Source organism: Simochromis diagramma, unplaced genomic scaffold, assembly GCF_900408965.1.
Source record: "Simochromis diagramma unplaced genomic scaffold, fSimDia1.1 OVJJ01000603.1, whole genome shotgun sequence".
NCBI lineage: Eukaryota > Metazoa > Chordata > Actinopteri > Cichliformes > Cichlidae > Simochromis > Simochromis diagramma.
Window position 1 is genome coordinate 11,240,624 of NW_024387414.1, and position 21,445 is coordinate 11,262,068.

Sequence of the window (21,445 nt, forward strand, 5' to 3'; positions counted from 1 at the left end):
AGAAAGCGCAAAATCAAAATTTTAAAAATAACTCGTGTGCAAGTTGCCTAAGACAAACACTAACCCAATTAATAACTAATGGTTTTGAAGCAATTCTGATCTGCTGTGTCCTCATCTCAGGGTTATTCAATCCAGATTTCAGTGCCAAACTCAGAGTTTGTTTGATAAACCTGCTTTCGTAAACAGAGCCCAGGTACTTCCTTGTTAGAATGACACGCCAAAAGTTGGCTTGAAAACATGTGCCACTAAAAAAAAAAAAAGGAAGCTAATTTATGTTCATGAAAATCATGTGTTTGTTCAGCTTGAAAAGAAAACTGTACTTAGCTGGCTTTGTTTTTGAACAGCACAGTGTTCAAATTAACATAAATTCAGTTGAAAAAAGGGACACTACAGTCTGAATAAGATGTAGATCTACATTTCACTAACCTCTTCATTATCAGGAAACTCTCCCGTCTTCAGCTTGGAGTAGATTAGCTCACCGTTCACTGACACCTCAAAACTGTCTGCGATGGGGTGAGAAATTCACAAAAATGAAACCGTGTTCATATCATTTCACACACATACTGTCAGCATGACTGCTGGCTAAACTGTTTGTTTTTGTGTGGGGGGAGGATGCCACGTTGAAATACTGATTTATTCCTTCTACCACCAAAATACAGATCTGTGACATGTTTCATGGGTAGGTAGAAATAAGTAAATAATAATAAAAGAAAACTGTATATGTACACTTTTTTTCCCCCGCACGAAACTTAAAAAGCGACAGTGAAATATGTCTGTAATTGAAATGGCATGAGTGGATTTCCACAGACAATGTATGACATAAAGACCAGAGCAGCTTACCGTCTTCTCCTGTGAGTCCTGTTACTTTCACACCAGGAACCTGCCGGAGGAGACCAGCTAGATCCCGGTAGCGAAAAGCATAACTTCATCCTTTACTGTGCCACAAACCAACAACAAGGGAACATCAACATCAACATTTACCACACCTTTAAGCTCCAGTTTGAAATACAGAAAAAAATAAGCAACATAAACGATAAATGAAATGATGCATTTAAAAACAAAAAATCATCTCAAAGTAAAGCTACATCTTAAAAGCATAATGAATAAGTAGAAAGAAAAGCAAGCGTGCTGATACCGTGTGCACAGAATACATTAGACTTACCAGTATTCAACAGTGACTGTGGCCATGGTTTGCAGCTGCTGAGATGTAAACTCAGTGCTCAGCTTCAAGAAGTGAAACGCCTAGTCACGATCACAGTCGACTATATTAGAAGCAAACCACACCCAGTGGGAGGGTGGATGAGACTTTTTCCCCCCCTTTCTTTCATACAGTTTCCAAGTGACTCTCTGTCCTGTAATGACTGCAGCCACACCTGATGTCCGACTTGTGGGGATAAAGGTTCAGCTAAGAATGTAAAAAATGCAAATCTTCCAGTTATCTGCAGTCAAAGTTCTCCTTTCAAGTATCAAATTATGGCACAGGTGAGTGTGACCAGAGGCAGCTACACAGAGGTTTCTCTGTGTGCGGACTTGATAACAAGCAGCCGCTTCTCACCTCAGGAATCTGTGAAAACAGCACAGCTACTGTTTCCTTTTGCAGAATGACAATCAAGTATTTCTATGCCTTTCATCTGCAGGCAGGGCTGCTGGTAGCTTGAGCGCACCGGCAATATTTCAAGAGTAATTTAACCCGTGTTGGTTAGATGTGCATGCTTGGAATATAACTAAATGTCAGGTGGCAGACTTTACCATGGGAACTAATCATTTTCACTTTATCTAGAAAAGGTTACAAAACTGAATTTGGCTTGTTGTATTTCTTAGAGTAGAAATATACTTATGTCAGTAGCTCCAAACACTTACACATTCCCAGTTATTAGTTCAGGACAACTATTTCAATATTCCACTCCTTTTAGTTATGTTTTATAGACACTTTCAGCTGTTTGTCCATTTTTTGGCAACAAACTCCTTTATTCACACTATCAGTTAAAATTTCAACAGGTGGGAACCGCACTCCTGTCAGCTCAGAACAAGAAACGGTGCATTCACATCAAAACTGGACAACACAAAATTGAGAAAACAATATTACTTGGCCCCGTGAGTCTCCATTTCTGCTGCAACATTTAGTGGGTAGGGTCAGATTGTGGTTTACACTACATGAAAGAATACACCCACCTTGTATCACTAGTTCAGGCTGTTGCTGGCATAATGACGCGGGGAGATGTTGTACTTGACACACTTTAAACCTCTTAGCACCAACAGAGCATCACTTAAACACCACAGCCTACCAGAGTATTGTTGATGCCATGTCCATCATTATAACCACAGTGTATCCATCTTCTGATGGCTGCAGAATAACACACGGCACCACAAATCGTCTCAAACTGGTTCCATGAGCATGACGATGAGTTTAGTTTACTCAAATAGTCTCCAGCCGTAACATCTAAGTCTAATAACTTTAGCATCTTTGGGTTTATGTTTTCAGCACCTTATCGACTGTCTCATAAAGAATTAAGGCAGTTCTGAAAGCGAGCCCAACCCTGTACTAGCAAAATGTACCCAATAAATTGGCCATTAATTACATACAATAATTTAATCAGCTTCCAATTCAAGAATTTTAGCTGCTGGCTATAATATTGGCTAATAATTATCCAACGTTTTACTAATTAGCTACATTAACTCTGAAGTCAATACCTTGAGTTAATAATTTATAGCTTATTGCTAATTTTAGACAGCTGTAATAACCGTTAATGTACAATGTTTGCTAACGAGTCAGTGTCTCCGATACTATTATATACGAGTTTGAACAGTTTCCATAAGCTAACCTACCAGTGGCTAATAATTTCCAGCTTTTAATTAACATTTTACTACTCAGCCTTAGCTAACCACTACAGTTGGCTAACCTAAATCTTGTTAATAATTTTCAACTTTTAAGTTATAATTTTAACTAGCGGTTTCACTTTTATTTTTTCGTATTACTGATGACGATCAATTAATATAATTTGTAAATTAATTTTTGCTTTCTGGTTAAGCTGTTACCTTTCTTTTTAGGTTTGATCATAAAATGTTAAGGTTCGTTAAGGTCATTTCTCCATGCACCTGACTGGCCGTCACTAACGGCGATGCATTTAAAGTGCGTTTTAACAAACCATCTGTCTAAACCCTGAATATATTTAGATTTGTTTTTTCAGAATAAGCACAAAATCCCCATGTTCATAATTATTTTGGTTGAAAAATAATAATATCATAACTTAGAATTTAAAAAAAAGAGCAAAATATTGATGTGTACTTACTGTAAGAGCTGCAGGCAGAAACATAAGAGTTAGAATCTGAATAGAGACCACAAATGTTAACACAATGATTATTTTAAGACTTGGGCGATGTTGCTAAATCTTTAACATTTTATTTGTTTAAAATGATATCCAGTACAAAATGTATACAGTAATACCCTTATGTTTGTCACTTCCCCTGAATAAAATATTTTTATCTGTTCAGCTCATGCCAGGTAACAGTATCTATAAGATACACTAGACTGTAATTTGCTCATACAATAGTTGATGACAAAGATATAGCAATAGTACCTTTGTAACAATAAAAACTATCATCGATATTTTGCTGGACACACTTTCAATACAATAAAATTACATACATTGTTCTGTAAAAGTTGCATTGCAATCTGCCCATACTTTACATGATCTTTAATCGTGTATATGTTTTCAATAACTAAGAGACAAAACGTTTGATACAAGTCTGTAAAAATGATCTGGTGGCAATCCGCCGTGTAGCAGTGACTCGGTTTCAGCAAGCGATCTCTTCTGAAGCTGCTGTAACAGATATACAATGCACTTAGATTTGTTCTTTTTTTCTTCTTCTTTTTTTTGGTAAAACAAGGCAACTTTTCAGACTTTTTAATAAATAAATCCTTTGCAATGACACTGTACCTGTTGATATATCCAGTTTACATATATATATATATATATATATATATATTCATAAAATTGTACAAAATATTTTAAAACCTTCTCCACACCCTTCCCATGTATATACTAAAAAAAACAAAAACAAAGAGTAAGATGGTTGATTTATGTTCACACAGCATTTTGGTGGGTGGGACAGAAAAACATGACACAGTCTGCATGCACCAGTTTCGATTGAAACATAGCTATTCCAGTTCATTGCACCTTCCTGCTCCTTGGCTATGACTATAATGAATCAGGTTAGTGTCTCCTCGCACGCATCACAGCATCAGCCTCATTGATTGGCGGGACTCTTTAACGCCACCCCCGGCGCTAGGAGGTTCTTCTTGTGGGAATGTCACCTTATCTGGTGTGTAGTCGTTCCTCTTCAGATCTGATGAACATGAAAAATGGGAACAAAGTTAAAGTGTGGTCAATAAATCAGAATTCACGCAGGTTAGTGCAGTTCAAAAAGCTTCACAGATAAGTGGCAACCTAATGACGAAACATGTATGCAATAATGTAGAATAATTTTTTTTTAAAGTAGAAATTTAATTGGCTTATAAGCAGAATAAGAGTACATTAAATACATAACAATTAAAAATCTATGGATACCTAAATGAAAATAAAGTCTATTTACATTCTCATTTTACTTAAATATTAATAATATTAATATTATCATCATCAGGTGTGAGGGTTTTTTAAAAAAAACAACAACAACCATGAGTCAGTGGCCAGTAAGCAACCCCGTTTGTCACTAATTTTATTCTGTTGACGTTATAACGCGACCAATGAAAGGATGTGTACGCACAAATTGACGTGTGTGGTTTCACAGTAGTATCTTCCGTGGGTGGAGAGGTGATGTAAGGGTTGAAGGTTTGCATGTGCATTTGATTATGACTGGAACTTGTATGTCTGATATGCGTTTGCTTTTCGTTTATAACCCATTTAGTGTTACATATTCCTGCCCAGAGACTAGGAATGGAAATATGCAAGAAGCTAAATGTGGAACAAAGCATCTTTTTCTAATGTGAGAACAGCTGTTTTGTGAAATACTGCAAGGTTTAGATATAACTTCTGTGGTAGCTCCTGTGGTATTACTGCTGACTGTGTGGCAGCAGGAGGTTGGTGTACACCCATTACGATAGCACTCATCCACCTTCCATGATCCACAATGTCTGGCCAGCAGAAAAAAAAAAATACTTTATGTCAATAAAATCATGTATCAGCCGGGCTTTGGATTTTTTCTTAGCATGTCCCACCTCAGAAGCAGATCAAGTTAAATTGGACTACAATCCCCTGGACTCCACCTGTAATGGCTCCAGGCCCCACTGTTTGCGAACCACTCATTTCATGTAAGATTAAAGTGAAAATTAATCTAACTAAAGCAACAATTAAATCTCTCTCACCAGGAAGTTTGAGTTTCCGACAGCAGGAGTTGCAGTGGTGTTTTGTACGGAAGTTTCGAATAGCATCGTCTCCCAGGTTTGCGGGTCCAAATATCATATCGTAAGATCTGCAGCAGGCACGGAGACATCATTTAGGACAAACTGACAGTAATGTTAAAACTGAATTAAATATGAAGACAAATTAGAGCTATTTTGTAATATACTGTACTATTTAACTTTAACTTGCTAGTTGCTCTTCTTACATTTCCTCTGAGAAAAATAAAGTATTCTAATTCTGAAATAACATCACAGATTAAAAGGGCGACTGATTTATGTGAGAAATGGAGCACTCACCCCTTCTCACCGCTCTTTATAACTGAAGGATCCGTCAAAATCTCCCCGACACCTACAGGAGACACAAGATTTGTTTCACAGCTGACAGAGTAAAGAAGATGAGAACACCTCAGCTAACTGCTCACGCTTGTCAACTACAAGTACAGATGTCATCATTTCTAAACGAGCCCTTTGTCTTGAACTCCATAACTGATTATTGATGGATCCATGCACTAAAAGTGATGGATCCTATTGTTAAATAAATGAACTTGACAGTTTTTGAGGCATTGAAAGATGAGTTGTAGTTGTATTAGGTGGGACCCATCACATGTCCTGAGGGTGTGTGAAGACATTTTACCCTGCAAGTCGAGCACCAGTAGCTCTCCCCGGGTGTACTCGTAGGTCCAGTGGCTGAAGGCCAGCATGGTTTCCTCCAGGAGATTGGTGGGGACGATCTCATCACCATTGTTGTTGTTGAACTTCCTGAACTCGCCGGTAATGCACTCCTCTATAGCGAACCACTGTCCAGCAGAGTGGCAATACAGCAAAAAGACCTCCAGGAACCTGAAAGCATATAGCAGAACAGGCTTCATTCAAAAGCAGTTTGAAGTTGTTGGAAAGGACGCAACAAAATATATCATGCATTAAGTTTTCATTATGGAGACTTAGTATTAGTTAAAAGATGAACTGCATCTAAAGTTAAACAACCCCCCCCAAACATTTCAAATGACAGAAAGTCTTTGGTGCTCCAGGAAACATTAGTTTGCCTTCTTAAAATGCAAATATTAGCACCAGAAATGTGGCAACTGCTTTGCATTTTAATTTGGAAAGCAGCCAAGCCAGGTGAACTGCAATAACACAAGAAATATCAAGCTCACTAAATGGCTGGATCTCAAAAAAGATGATATGAAAATACCACCAAATAACTGAATGATGTGACGCTGGTGACTGAACCCATAAAGTAAAGCAATATCTATGTTAAAAACATTTTAACAAAGACTTTTAGCCCTCACGGAGCACATCACATGAGAACAACAGGAGCACTGTACAAGAAAGAAAAAGCAAAAAGATCAAAAGACGCACACAAACTCTACTCACTGCCAGTGCAAACGAAACTCTTCCTGTTTTGTGAAAGCACTGCACTGGATTAATATAAGCTGACTTTTATTTTGAAGTGGACTCAGGAAATACTGGTCTGGTTGTTGTTGCTATGACTCATCAGTGGTCAATTTTAGACATTGGTTTGAATTATTGTGACTGATGCGATGACCAGAATGATATCAGATTACACACATTGTGATGGAAAAAGAGGCCGACTGTGGCTTTAATGCTTTAATAAAAAAACCAAGAGTTTGTCCAGCTGACCAGAACTGTTAAAGCTGTAACAAACTTCAAAAAAAAGGAAGTGAAATCTTTGACTTTTATGCTTTAAGTCCTGGAAATTGAGGCCTGCAAAACTGATACAGATGAATAGTAAACAAAGGGTTCATTTGCTTAACAAATAAAGGAATGTAGACTGGCCTGTAGTTCAGACTATGACAGTAAATAAGAACACAGGATGACAATAATGACTTTATCTAGCCACCATCTTCCAACAGACTATTTTTATTATGTAGATGTACAGGGGTGTTTTTCAGTGGTTGTAAAAGTGTAAATACAAATTGTCACTATGATGCACAATCAACAAGGCTCATGAACAACCTTAAATTCATGTCGCAGATGGAAAACTTGAACAAGCTTGTAGTCAAGGTCTCAAAAATATTTGTATGGAAATATAATTAGATTTTTAAAGAACTGATACTAGTACCCAGTGATAACACAGTGACAGACATGCTCATCAAAGTGGATGTAGGATGTTGTACACCCAAGTGAATGACTGACAGAAATAAGAGGAATGGTAGGATATGAAAAATAAAGCCTGAAAGTGGTTCTGTACTTTATGGTTGAATGGGATTTCTGTGTCAGGCACACTCACCTCGGTGAATAGGGGATTGTCTTCGGCCTGATTTGGTTGAAAGCAAATGTCAGTTTCTGAGCAGCTCGTTGTTGTTGAATTTCCTGCAGTGACACAAAGCAGCACTGGATGAAAAGCTTCAAATAACCTTCACAACGCAACGTTACACAAAGCAGTGCATGTGAGGGTTGCCAACAGTGATAAACGAATAAAAATGTTAAAATATTGCCATAAATGACATTATTTTGCTACCTCCAATATGCCAGAGTAATCCACAGGTCAAAATATTTACCCTGAGACAAAGATGGAGCACAGTGTCCTCCTTGTAGATACTCTGCCATGTTTGGACCACCTCAGGAAGGAAGGATTTGACTATATACAGGTGTCCTGGTTTCAGGATGTCGTACTCTGACCAGGTACAGAGCACCTTGAGGGCCCGTCTGAGTCCTCCGCCCATCTCCTCCTTGCTGAGAAACTCTATTTTTGCACAGAGGCCCCGCTGAGCCCAGGAAGACATGCTGTTGTTGATCGTGTTCGGGGAGCTCTCCTCCAGACGGTAAACGGTCACCGGCTCCCCTGAAGGAACACAGAGCAGCGGGTGATGATTACACCTCACACTGTCACGACCTTAAAATAAACAGTAGCTTTAAAACTCATTCATGCAGGCGTATTGGTCTAATAGTGACAGGCGCTTATTTTCGACAGATTTGATTCAATGTCTCTTTAACTACAGTAGCTGCGGGTCGAGCAGCTAGTTATGCTCTATGCTCATTTTTCCAAATTTTCTAATTGTTTGGGTTTTCACCATAATATTTGTGGATTTTTACTTGAGTCAAATCTTGAGTCAAATCTTTTTGTAAATGGCATAATTTCCATTAATGCAAAGAAAAAAAAAAAAAAAAAAAAAGTACCACTTTAACCGGTTAGGAATTACAATCATTTTAATATAAAGGCCCAATTTTCAGATGCTAAAAGATCATTGGACAAACTAACATATTCTGACTGTACATGGGGGGGGGGGGGGGGGGGGAATCTGGTGCATGAGTTGCAAAAGTTTTGTCAATCTCTGCTACCACTTTAATAGATTTTCACCTGGATAAATAAGGGATGTATATTTGCTACACATTTCTCTTCCCTGTTCTGTATTTGAATACTTTAAGTCACTTTTCGATTGATTATTCTTGGGACATTTATATCAAAGAAGGCAAACAAACAATGTCTTCGGGCTGGACTTTAACTGAAGTCAGTGCAGTTACAAGATGCATCCTCGTCAGGGACTTATCAAACTTATTCTACTGAATGAGTCGGGGTTTTTCCAACTCGTGCATTGGAAAATTGGCACAGAGCTCATCTGGGTGTGTCAGTGAGAGCCTGAAAACCCTTTGTTCCACTCTTCCTCTTCCTCATTAGGAGCAGACAAGGGCTCAGGAAACAACACCCAATAAATCCAGGTGTAACAAGAACTGCAGGTTCTTGAATGCTCTTAGGCCACTTAGAGTTTACATCCACTTCTCTAAGAACCAGTATTTACATTTAGTTTGTACCAGTATCTCCATACAAAGCCAACATGCAGAACAACAAAACAGAGGTAAAATTCAACTGTAGTGACGGATTAATTAAAAAAAAAGGAATCATTAGTTTAGCAATTTGATCACATAAATTTAACAGATATTGATCAACCAACAAGCCTCTGAACAGGACATGGAAATAAATTCATACAGTCTGGTAATGTGAGCCTTGAGGCTCGATGTTTTGAAAAACCTAGTAGTAGTTTTTTACGTGATTATTTTCTTTCACTGGCTGATTTGGGAGAATAATAAAAAAACAACAAGAAAACAAAAATAAAACATATTTGGCATTCGATTAGAGATTAGAATAGGACTAGAGTAACGGTTAAAGGTTAAAAGACCATACAGACTCATTTGGCTGTCGTGCTGCATCCTGGAGGTGTTCATACTAGGACTGTTAACAAATATTCTAGATTTGATTACGGGGGTAAAAAAAAAAGAAGCATTTCTTTGTGCTCTGAGCAGCACAGACTGGAGCTGGACTTCTGACAGAGAAGCTGTGTGTGTAAAACATATTTAAATGTTCTTTGAAAGAATAGTCAAACGTGATTTGGGCCAACTCTTACAGCTGTTACAGCACTAATTCACATAGAACTTAACCAGATTTTATTTCTGAAATTTGATTAGTAACTGGCAGCATGCCTCTTACCCATATAACACATCTAACTCTACTACATACACTCACAGGCCACTTTATTAGGTTCACGAATAACACCAGCTTGGACTTCCTTTTGCCCCCATTCATTCTTTGAGAGACAGATTCAAAAACAAAGTTGCTCTACTGGATTGAGAGCTGGTGACTGCAGAGACCATCTGAGTACAGTGAATTAATGGTCATGTTCAAGAAACCAGTTTCAGATGATTTGAGCTTTGTGACATGGTGGGTTATCTTGCTGGAACAACCATCAGCAGATGGGTACACTCTAGGTATAACGAGATGGACGTAGTATCAAATGAGCATCGCTTAAAACCATAGCCTACGTGAGTTTTGTTGCTGACTAAGGTGTCCAAAGTGTCCCAAGAAAATATTCTTCACGCTATTAATCATCCACCACCAGCCTGATACAAGGCAGGATGGAGCTATGCTTTAATAAGCTTTACACCAAATTTTGACCCCGCCATCTTGAAGTTGCAGCAGAAATTGAACTTTATCTATTAAACCATTTTTTATGAAAAATGGTTATTTGAGTTACTGTTGCTTTCCTATCAGCTGCAAGCAGTGTGGCCATTTTGCTCTGACTTGAAGCATTTTCATGCTGAAAACTGGGATATTTGCTTCTTTTTTTACTATCATCTATAAAGTCTACAGATGATTGTGGAGAAATCCCACCAGATCAGAAGTTTCTAAAACCACTCAGACAAACCTGTCTGGCACAACAACCGTGTCACATTCAAATTCATTAAAGTCACCTTTCTTCCTCATTCTAGTACTTAGTTTCCACTTCAGCAGCTGTTTTGACAAGATAAGACTTCGCTTTCCTCATTTAAAATATATATCTAAATAGATTTAAGACACTCGTGTTCAAGCAGCTCTTTGATTCAAATGGACTAAGCAGGTGAAGATGGAGTGTTTTGTTGCATTTGATTCTGTGCCATAAACATGCAGTATATAAATATTTTACTAGCTTTTAAGCAAATTTGAATCCCTTTTGGCTGGTTTACTGTTTCAATAGTGACTGCTTTTGTCAGGCAGTATTAATGGCAGATAATTTGGTAGCACAGATGTGCAAAGAGAGATTTGTGACAATCGAGAAGTCAAAATGAACAACACACACAAGTACACTTATTTGCTTCACGATCAAACGACAGCTATTGCTGACCCAGCTGCAGATATAGGGTGAGGAAAAAAAGCACAAACAATACTGAAAGCAGATCTGTGATGTTCCGTCTTGATACTTCCTCATTCAGCAACTGCCTGCATCAAGCTTTCGGCTGGGATTTTCACCTTGTAAAGTACTGTTCTTACCTCTAGGTGGCACAGGGGTGAAGGGGATGCTTTGAGACAGCCTCATCAAGTTGTTCCGCTCCACAGCTACAAGAGGAAAAGTACACATGAACATACACCATGTACAGCAGCAGTAGAGGAGTGAGCTGAAGTAAAACTGCAGAAAATACTTTGTCTCGGTTACACTTTTCACCTACATTTTAGTACTGATTTTAATAAAAATATTAATAGATACAAACATGGAACAGATCTTACTGTCTAGCATCACCATCTCACCTGAGTACTGGTAGCTTTCAATGGGCTTGAATGGAGAGCCAATAGCTATGGAAAACAGAAAATAATGTGTTTATATTTGTGCAAAACATACCAGCAATAATGACTCAATGATCTTCGGAATTAATCATTTAAGACCGTCCAGACTATCAAACAGACATTTTTACCTCTGACCCTCAGTGCTATTTTATTGATAAAGCTTCTTTGCTGTAAGTCAGGGCTGTCTGATTATAACAAAAATCATTATTGTAATTTTTTAGTTAATACTGAGATCATGCTTGTTTAGTCACAGTAATGTAGAACTACAACTTCCTTGCGACTAGAACACAAAAATAAGTGCAGGACATATTTGCAATCAGCTCTTAGTATTAAAAAACTCAACTTAACTAGCTGTCAACTTGTATTCTGGTTATGTTCCTATATAAAAACACGGTCGCCAAGCCGTTAAATCACCATTCTGCAGCAACTAGTTGACTATTTGTGGGGGATTCGCGGTATTATTGGAAATAAACTGCACTGCACTTCATACACTAAAGTCACTTTAACGATGGAAGCTGACTGCGTACGCATGTTTGAAGCGATCATTTTAAGGTTAAGTTCACTGCACACTGTTGTAATACTCTGGGTTGTACCAGAGTCTCCAATAACTGTCTTCAATAATGTCACTGTAGTATTAAGAAAAAGAAACTTTTCTTTGTAATCGTGAATTTTCTTGAACTTTAATTATAATCATTTAAACCTAAATAATTAGTTGTAGTAATCCAAGTAATCCTACCAGAGAGAAGCAACATTTTAAAAAAGGGGAATAATTGCATAACATTATGCAGCTTAATAATTGTTCTATTTTAATTATCTTGTTTTAATAAATCTCCAGAACAACATTTTAAATGATAAGTTTTGGAGATATTAGCTGTATAGATGCCTGCTTTACTCGATTATTGGGAAACTAGATGGAATTTTGTGGCTTATTTTGGTTAACAGATTCAGCTCAGTTGAAATATTTCACATTTAAACCTGCTTTTAAAAAGGTTTGTGTCATGGTTTCTGCAAAGAAGCCTTGCTGTTCCTGAGTTTTTCAAATAGTGATTTGAGCACCAGAGAAGTGCCATTTATTTCTATTAAAATCAAATGAAGCCAGACCTGACACTTCCAAATTAGGGCAGCTTCCATTAAAGCAATCTCAATGGATTAAAAGTACTGCATATCCACAGTTAAACAAATAAGAAAAACGTGAATTGTTCCAACATCCGCCAGCAGGTGTCACTGCACTACTTAACAGAGGCAGAAACAGGCCCATGCTCTTTTTTACTTCTAAAAGGTTTTTTTTTAATTTAAGAAAAAAAATAGATTGAAGTATAAAAAGGTAATATCTATACATTATTAAATTTATTACAATTTCAAGCCAGTTCTTTGTTTTCTAAGAAATTCTAAAAGTCACATGTATGATCAAATATTTCACACAAATATCTTATTTTAATTTGTCATGTCTTTAGTATCATCAATTTGTTTGTATAGATATTAATAAATTATTTAAAATATGTTAATGACTGTTTGTTTTTTTTACCAACTGACACTATTCAGGGCCAAGAATGTGTTGCAGATACATTTAAATACTTGTTTTGTTCAAAAATACATAAAATGATTTTCATATATAAAGACAAAAACAACAAATGCCATTTTCCACTCATTTCAAAAGTTTGCTTTAAAACTGATTGGATTAGCCATTTTCACTGGATTAATCTCCCACTAAAGCTCAGAATAGATGAAATGACTAATGCAGATAATTATTGTGCTTTTTGGCCAGTCAGCGACACTCACAGTCCTTTCTGGGTCCGAGGTGGGTGTGACGTGGTGTATAGAGAGAAACTGCCGCTGTAACCACAGAAGAAGAACTAAACAGTAAAAAACTCATCCAGAAAAAACAAACCCCAAAAAACCCCAAAAAAAAAACAACATTAAACATTCTGCAGCAGCGTTTCTCTCTCCTATCAGATTTGTCTGCAGGTGTAGGCTTTTAAATATTAGTGAAATCGTTCCTCTCTATAACATATTATTGATCCGTTCTAGACCTTTCCTTCTCTGGAAAATGCTTCGCACAACTCTAAACACGTGCTGTGACGTGTTCTTCCCTTAAGGTCAACTGAGTTTATTCTAAAGAACAATGCTGCGAAAGACAAATCACAATTCTTCAGTTAAACATTAACGAAATATTGTGAAAATGGTATTTTAAAAAAGGGAAAGGTGTTTTTGGTGAAACCTGTTACAGTATAGATTTTATTGCACACAAAGGATGCTGAGAAAGCTAACAGATCAAAGATCATTGTGATAACATTGTAAGTAAAGCAACCGGACTAGTTAAGCCAGACAGAAAACCCTGACTACGCAGATTTCAGAGGAGCACAGATCTCACCTGTTAGTGTGTCTTCCCCAGGGGCCCGCCTGATAGGGGAAATACACAAATAAATACAAATAAGTACTAAAGCCCAGCTTGACTTTACTCTGCGTGTGTGCACGTGTGTGGGTGTGGACACTTACAGGCTGCTGGCTTGGGCCGATTTGACCTGAATTCTTTCCTGGTAAAGAAAGCAGAACTTGTTAAACAGTTACAGGAACAGGTACAAATATAGTTCAGAGTTAATCTGCACAATATATGACTTTTTCCGATGGAAAGTACACGGACTAATCTTACCAGTACTGCAGCCCTGGGGTCATCATGTGTGAGGATGTCTTCAGCAGACACTCTGCTCCTGTCCTTCTTTGTCAGAGCTAAAGAAACACAACCAGTGACAAACAACCCGTATATTTCAAAAGACGTGAAACATTGATCACATTAATATACAGTCTGTTCAAAAGTATTCTGGAACAATGTTTGTCATTTTTCATCTGGCCATCTTCAAAGTGGATTTTAGTTCAAACAATCAGAACGTGATTGATTTCCAGCGAGCGATAGCGACGTTATCGGCCTCACGAAACTGTTCTTCAGTCAATTGTTCAGTTACCTTGAGCCTCTGAAAATAGGGGACGTTTGCTGCTTTGTTACCTTGGAAACTTGAGCTGGGAGTGACGTCATACCCAAGATGGCTGAGTTCTAGTATTTGCAGCTGTTTTTGTTTTGTTCCCCATCATTCAGCCATCACTACCATTACGTGCAGCATTTCCATCTTCCCACTTTCAATGTAACGCAGTATTTGTATAAAACCAGCTATAATTCCTCAACAGTTAATGTACTACCTGAATCACACTGAAACTGTGTGACACAATCACATTGTGTGGTGGTGTACAAAGGAAAACTTACAAAACTTCTGGACCCACTGCATGTTATAATTCATCGCTGTTTTGTGAACTTACTCGAGTCTGGATGAAGAAAGGCTGGGTTTCTGTCAAACTCAGTGAAGCCAGCATAAGAGTTGACTGCTCTGATGTGAGTGTGACCTTCGGGTTGAGCCTGGGGACGACACAAAAACACAGTGAGATTAAAAAAACTAAAATAACAAAAACAAAAGCACACATGCAAAAAGTTGCATGAAGGCAAACAGTTCTTAATCACAGATCTGTGGTGAATTTGACAGTTTAGCTGTAACAGGAAAGATTATTTCATACAACCGTTAAGTTAACCTAACAGAAATTTAGCATCCCGTTTACCCATCATGTTTTAATAAGTCAGCCATCTGTCACACACCAATTAACAAGTTACTGAATGACTCTTCCGGGTTTATTTTTTGGTTTTTTTTGATTAGTCAGAACACGTATTTGCAAATTCAGGAAAAATGAGACCGGTTTGTTTTGCTGTGGTTTGGTCGTTTTTACATGCTTATTATGCAAACAGCCCAGTCAGTCATGTTAGGAGTCTACATATGAAAATGTCTGCGGAGGTCTGACATTATGAGAAGAGAAATTTTAAAATAAATAAAATACACATCGGTATAGGTGACATACACACACCTGGGATTTGGTCTGTGGGGTCGGGCTTTGCTGTTTGCTGGAGGTGGGTGTTGCTTTGGCCAAAGAGTGCTGGAGCTCCTCACTTTCTTTATGTCCTGAACCAAGAAAACATCAAGTTATATTCCTATTACAAAATCTAATGCAACTGCTCAAATTAATTCAAATTAAGACAAACAAAAAAAAACCATACACAGTCCCCGATTTAATGACACGACCAACCCCTTCATGGTGAAATAATCTCAGTTCAACATCTGATTCCTCACCCCCACCTGACAGACACAAATACCTTAAAATAATAGGGCTGTCCCGAATACAAGTTCTTTTGAGATCCGGGGGACACACATAATCACTAACTATTGTGAAATAGTGCCACATGCAGTGTAAAAATCTGTCTGGGTACTGCTGCTTGCTGGATGGTACAGAGAGAAAGAGATATGTGGTTTACGCAGAGTAAAAATGCCCATTGATTTTTTTTTTTTGTGGTTATAAAAAGCTGCTAAAACTTGCAACAATCTTAAAACAGTGAGGTGGTGAGCTAAAATGACGATCACTGCTGTTAAGGAGAACTGTGAAAACCCATAATTTCCAGGCTTGTCTCTGATATATATATATATACACACACATATATATATTTATTTATTTATTTTGATGCCTATGCAACTAAATAAATCCGAATACTCAAATATTTGGGTGCAGCCCAAAAAAACAAAACAATATAAAACAAAAAACATTCATTGCTAACTTCAATAAGAAAACCAATCACCCACACTCGTGTGACTTAGGTGAAAACCACAGAACTACCCAAGAACAAGTCGGGCAAAAGGTCCAGACAGAGCAGAGAAAGGAAAGGAGAAGGTCCCCAGCCAAAGCACTACTGCACTCCTGATCTGGAGGTGGACAGCCCCAGCACCTGGCAAATGGAGCTCAGACTGAAACTCAAACCTCTTGCTGCATTTGGCCCACTCGCCAGGCTCCTCTTGTCATGATGACCTTCTGACCAACTCTGACCTTCATAGCAAGATGTTGCTTGTTCTGACACTCCCACTCTCTTTATCCACTGTCTGTGGGGTCTCCTGGATGCCACAGCAAACGTTTCAGTGCAGCCTGGCAGTCTATTATTTCCATAGCTGTCACCCAGTGGTGATGTTAACTCGGGGTCTGGAGAGAGTTCATCATCTGTATACCGTCTACTCAGATAGCCGGATCTGCCCTCGTCGTCACTGAATGCCTCGTTTACATATCCCAAATTGGAGTCCCACTCTCTCTCCCCCTTTGCTAACCCCTCTGTGTTCTCAGGCTTCACAGTGCAAGCAGGCAAGCAAACGGGCTGAGTAGAGCCAGAAGTCTTAGACACAATAACAACAGTAGGATAGAGACACACACACTTTTCATCCTCCTCTTTTATCTTCTCATCACCAGATTCAGCCTCATTCACATACTTACCCACAAATGCCCCAAACTCTACAGAGGTGCTGTCTGACTGTAGGGGGTGCTGGTAAAGCCCAGACAGGGCTAGTTCAGGGTGGCTGGAGCCACTGGGCTGGGAGGGGGTGCTGCTGATGTGGAACTGAACCCCAGGGGAGGGCACATTAGGCAGGCTGGATGGTGAGTCGGAAGGGCCCGGCTCTTGTGGACGGGTCTGCTTAGTCTGAGTGAGCGAGTGTCCTCGTTGACGCAGCTCTGAAGAGGAAATGGGCACAACACTTTGCTCAAAGGCCCTGCAGTCGGCACTGCTTGACGAGCCAACCTCTGCAGCGAGGTGTCCAAGCCCGAACAAGCCCCTCCTCTCTGGACTCAATGCTAGGTTCAGGGTGGGGTCCGGCCCCAATTCTGATGCAGGACTGGGCCCGATTCTCCGTCGGCTTTCTGTCCCAGCCCTTCGTTCTGCGCCCATCCCAAACAGAGCATCCGCAATGGTAGCTCCTGTCTGGGGAAAAGAGGAGCCAAAGTAGGCACTGACACTGCTTTTTCCTTTCACAGATGATTTGGAGAGGGGGCCAGTGTCTGTCGACATGGGGGCAATGCTCGGGACCACATTCTTAGACAGACTGAGCTCCCGAGTGATCTGATTGTGGACCTTGCTGGCTTCTGATGCCCTCTGAACTGTGAGTGTCTTCAGAGTGTCCACGGTCAGGGCTGAGAGGTCCTGCAGGTGGCCAATCTGAGAGTCCAATGTGTGCAATGAGCGCTTTATAAAGTTCACCTTGTTTCCAACCTCCTTCAGCTGCAAGCACATGACCTCAACCCTGTAAATGACAAACAGCAGCTTTCATTACTTACAGAACAACCCAAATTACCTGTAACTTTCCTCATTCAATTCAAATCAATAAAACTGTTCAGATATTGTTATATTGTTTGTTGAATGTTGCTCTTTTCCCTTTTTGCTGAGTTTTTCCTCCTGTCCTTGGGCAAGTACTTCCATAACAGCCTTTTTATGTCCCTGAGATGACTCCTGTTATAATTTGGTGCTATATAAATAAAACTTAAGAAAATAGATTTCTTGTTTAATATTACTGGTACAATTTTCTGGGTGTTTATTAAAACAAATAAAGAAAAAGAAACTGCCATTTGTTTTAATACTTTGAAAACGTATCTTGCCTCTTGTGAAGGCCAACATTGGTCTTACCTTTCTGAAGTAAGGCGTATGCGTTCCTCACTTCCCGAGTGAAACTGATCATCCTTCTCATGAAAGTACGTCTCCACACACTGCTCCTCAAAATCATGAAGCTTCTTTTGGTCTTCCTCTGTGAGAAACAGCTCTGAAAAAAAAAAGAAGCAACAGCAACTTGTAACTGCTGTACATTTCTTTGATGACCACTTAAACTGCTTGTAATGAGTATAAAAAGTATACTTGGTCCGTAGATATTCTCCTTCTTCCTTTTTCTACACATACAGAAGAGGGAGTATATATGGCACAGTAGGATGAAGGGAGGTGGGAGGACAGGCTTCTCATGGTAGGCCATAATGAAGTGGTAACGCTGGTACTTCCACACCAGATTAGAAATGGACTTTACTTGCATATAGACATTGCTGGAAGCAGAGTTAAACATTTAACTGTCAACTGCATCAATGGCAAGATCAACAATGAAATCAGAAAGCAGTATCAGTAAATGGACAAAACCCAATATGGAGGAATAGAAGTTTAAATGTTCACATAGCTCAAAGCTGGGCAATGCTGAGGCTAAAAAGTACTTACTTGAAAAAGGCGATTAGGAGGTTGACCATCAATATGTACTGCACAAAGAGGTAGACTGCTTGTAGGAAAGGCGTCAGCCACACTCCTGCTGTGCACAGCGACTTCACCGATTGATCACTGTTGTTGGCACAAACTGTGAAGGAAAGAAGTCCATTAGGAGGGAGCAGGACAAACATCCACCAACCTTCTAATATTACAATGCACACACATGCAGGTTTAATTCATTGTCTTCTACAACTAACATTCAAAGATAAAGGAGGACAGCAAAGCTTCAACAGTGTGATGGAGATAAAAAAATGACTGGAAAAAAAATGCTCAAATGACTGCAGTCGTGTAACATTCTTCATAGTTTTGTATCAGACGTATTCATTTTATTTTTATTTCTACTGGCTACAGCTGTTTGAAACATCGTGAATTGATTCTTTAGCTGCCACAAGGTCATGATAACCTATGTGATAAATTTAGCAGCTTGTAAAATGTCAGCATACCAGCTCAGATTACGGAGGTTGGCCGAGTGTTTTGTTCCACCAAAGCTTTAAATGCACCCAACACAAATGATGACCACTTAAGCACTGCCTTTTAATCTAGACCATTAAGAGCCACATCAGGACAGTTGATGCTGTGGTGGAACAAAATGTCCTGCCCTCCTAAAGTGACCTGTTCTGGTTGCTGCTGTTTGGGAACCATGTTGTGCCAAAGAGGCTGTGGGAGCAAACGATGATTAGGATATCGTGGGTTTGATTTCCAGTGCTTGTTTTGACTGATGATTAGCTGACATGCTGTGGTGAGAAGCTTTGAACAAAACTGCCCTAACCCTCCTAATCTCCCCTACCAAGCTCATCGTCCTTACCATCGATTTCATAGGCATATACTTCCCCATACATCATCCAGTACGGCTGAAAAACCACGTCTTTGGCCAGCGTCCAGCTTGGCTCCTCATTCGGATACAGAATAGCTTTCCTAGGTACTCCATAGCTCAGCAGGACTATAGCCATTATTACCACAATATAGAACATGTTGGCCACCTGCAAGTGCATCACATCAAGTCAATGGAAAACATGATGGATAAATAATAACCATATTAATTATCCATATATGAAAATATTAGACTGCTAAAAAAAATTTTAGGGACTTTTTAGTATATATAGGTTACATCCGGGATTTAAAGTAAACTCGAATTTAAGTTTTTATATGAAACAAAAACAAGCTGATGCTTTTCCAGTTTTTAGTTTGGTTTAAAAAATTATTGATTTTAGCTGATAGTAGAAAATCTTTCCAAAGTTTGTACTGAAATCACCAGGATTATTAGTCTAATACATTTTTAAGCTGTTGAAATGCACATAATTAAACATATGTTGATTACATTCTGATTCAATTTTGCTTAATTTAAGAAGAAATCTAATAAATTAGGAAATATGTATTTGCTTTCTGGCTGAGTTGGAACACTAATACCACCAATACAACACTAATACCACTACTTTTAAATACCGTATATATAGTAGACTTTAGTCAAATATACATAGTATTTATTTATTCAAATGCCAACTACATATGAAGCTCCAGCTAGCATAGGTAGCTTAACTAAAAACAAAACAAAACTGAAAACAAGCAAAATAATGTGTCTGGTTTTGTCCAAAGGTTTTAAAAAAAAAAATCCATATATCAACACCTGGAATTGCACCAATTAGACTTCAAATTAAGTGTGATGCCACACAATCCCCTTAAAAAAAAATTTCACTTTGCAATTAACAATGAAATTATTATTATTATAATAATTATTTATTTTTAAAGGGTGTCAGAATTTAAAGGAGCTGGTTGATGGACATGTTTAAGCTTTGGACAAAGCCAGGCTAATCAGTTTAGCTCAAGTAAGTGCTAAGCTAGCTCATAATCGTTTAGTCCCAGTAAGGAAGCAATTTAGTGTTTCATCACAGAATGCCAAATAAAATGAACCAGCCTCAGAGTTTATCTCATCATTTCATCCAATATTATATTTAACTATGCCATCGCATGTGATGTTATATTTTAATAGCACAATAAATGGTGAAACTAAATGTGGCAGTTTAGGATAACATAGTGCGGTACAATACCTGCAGATGGTGCTGTTTAAATATGAATTGAAAGTGATTAAAAAAGCGAAAATAAACATGGCATATTCATCAATACACAAAAGCCAGGAATCTCTGAGAGTTTGTTTAAATTATGAACAAACTTTAGAAACAAACTAAGAAAAAAAAGAAGAAGCCAGATTTGCAGCTGGTGCTCCTTGCAGAGATGGGATAAGGAGAATTTGCGGCCAACAACCACACAGAAAGCATGGAGGTTCGAGGACAAGCCTTCTGACAAGCTATCAGGTCATTATCAGAGGCTGCTGAGAGAAGCAGCAAATTGGCTTTAGAAGACGCCGTCGTCCAGCTGGGCTGCAGTATGTCTAACATGAGAGGTAAAAGTGGGAGTAGGGGTGGGGATGGGACACCTAGCATGCTAGGTGCTATTGTTGAGGTTTCTGGGGTTTTCATGGGCCTCTAAAGGAGGATGCCCCTTGTTAACCAGCACAACAAAGGTTTTGCAGGACTAAAACACTCAACCTGGGGATAAAGTAACTCAGTCTGCAGTTCTTCATTTCTGTTATGCAGAAACTATGTCTGACAGGCCCAGGAGCCTGGAGGCAATGTTTTCCCTTTTGCGTGAGATTCACTCTGCATGCCTCAAGTTGAATTTTCCTAGAACCACATACCAGACATTGTTGTGCTTGTGGTACGAAAGTAAATTAAACAATCTCATCCTCAGTGTCACAAGTTGCTGTAAAATTTGTGTTCAAATGAATACTAAACTTAGAAAAGACTCACCATTTTGGCAATCATCATAACGTAGGGCCCAGCTTGTTGATTAA

At 38.7% G+C, this 21,445-nt stretch overlaps 1 protein-coding gene across 1 annotated transcript in view; it reads right to left on the bottom strand.

Annotated features, from left to right (window-relative positions):
- Positions 1-3,375: 3,375 nt before the first annotated feature.
- The window catches only part of LOC120721282 (transient receptor potential cation channel subfamily M member 7-like), a 38,598-nt gene continuing 20,528 nt past the window's right edge, over positions 3,376-21,445 (bottom strand). The window contains exons 8-27 of the mRNA XM_040011500.1: positions 21,402-21,439; positions 19,403-19,577; positions 18,553-18,685; positions 18,208-18,386; positions 17,983-18,115; positions 16,299-17,602; positions 15,357-15,451; positions 14,763-14,859; positions 14,104-14,180; positions 13,950-13,987; positions 13,825-13,853; positions 13,233-13,286; positions 11,418-11,462; positions 11,163-11,228; positions 7,921-8,204; positions 7,650-7,732; positions 6,033-6,238; positions 5,696-5,747; positions 5,363-5,469; positions 3,376-4,347 (exon numbers count right to left, since the gene is read on the bottom strand). Coding sequence (XP_039867434.1) covers positions 4,235-4,347; positions 5,363-5,469; positions 5,696-5,747; positions 6,033-6,238; positions 7,650-7,732; positions 7,921-8,204; positions 11,163-11,228; positions 11,418-11,462; positions 13,233-13,286; positions 13,825-13,853; positions 13,950-13,987; positions 14,104-14,180; positions 14,763-14,859; positions 15,357-15,451; positions 16,299-17,602; positions 17,983-18,115; positions 18,208-18,386; positions 18,553-18,685; positions 19,403-19,577; positions 21,402-21,439 — 3,308 coding nt within the window. The 3' untranslated portion in view covers positions 3,376-4,234. The remainder of the gene's footprint in view (positions 4,348-5,362; positions 5,470-5,695; positions 5,748-6,032; positions 6,239-7,649; positions 7,733-7,920; positions 8,205-11,162; positions 11,229-11,417; positions 11,463-13,232; positions 13,287-13,824; positions 13,854-13,949; positions 13,988-14,103; positions 14,181-14,762; positions 14,860-15,356; positions 15,452-16,298; positions 17,603-17,982; positions 18,116-18,207; positions 18,387-18,552; positions 18,686-19,402; positions 19,578-21,401; positions 21,440-21,445) is intronic.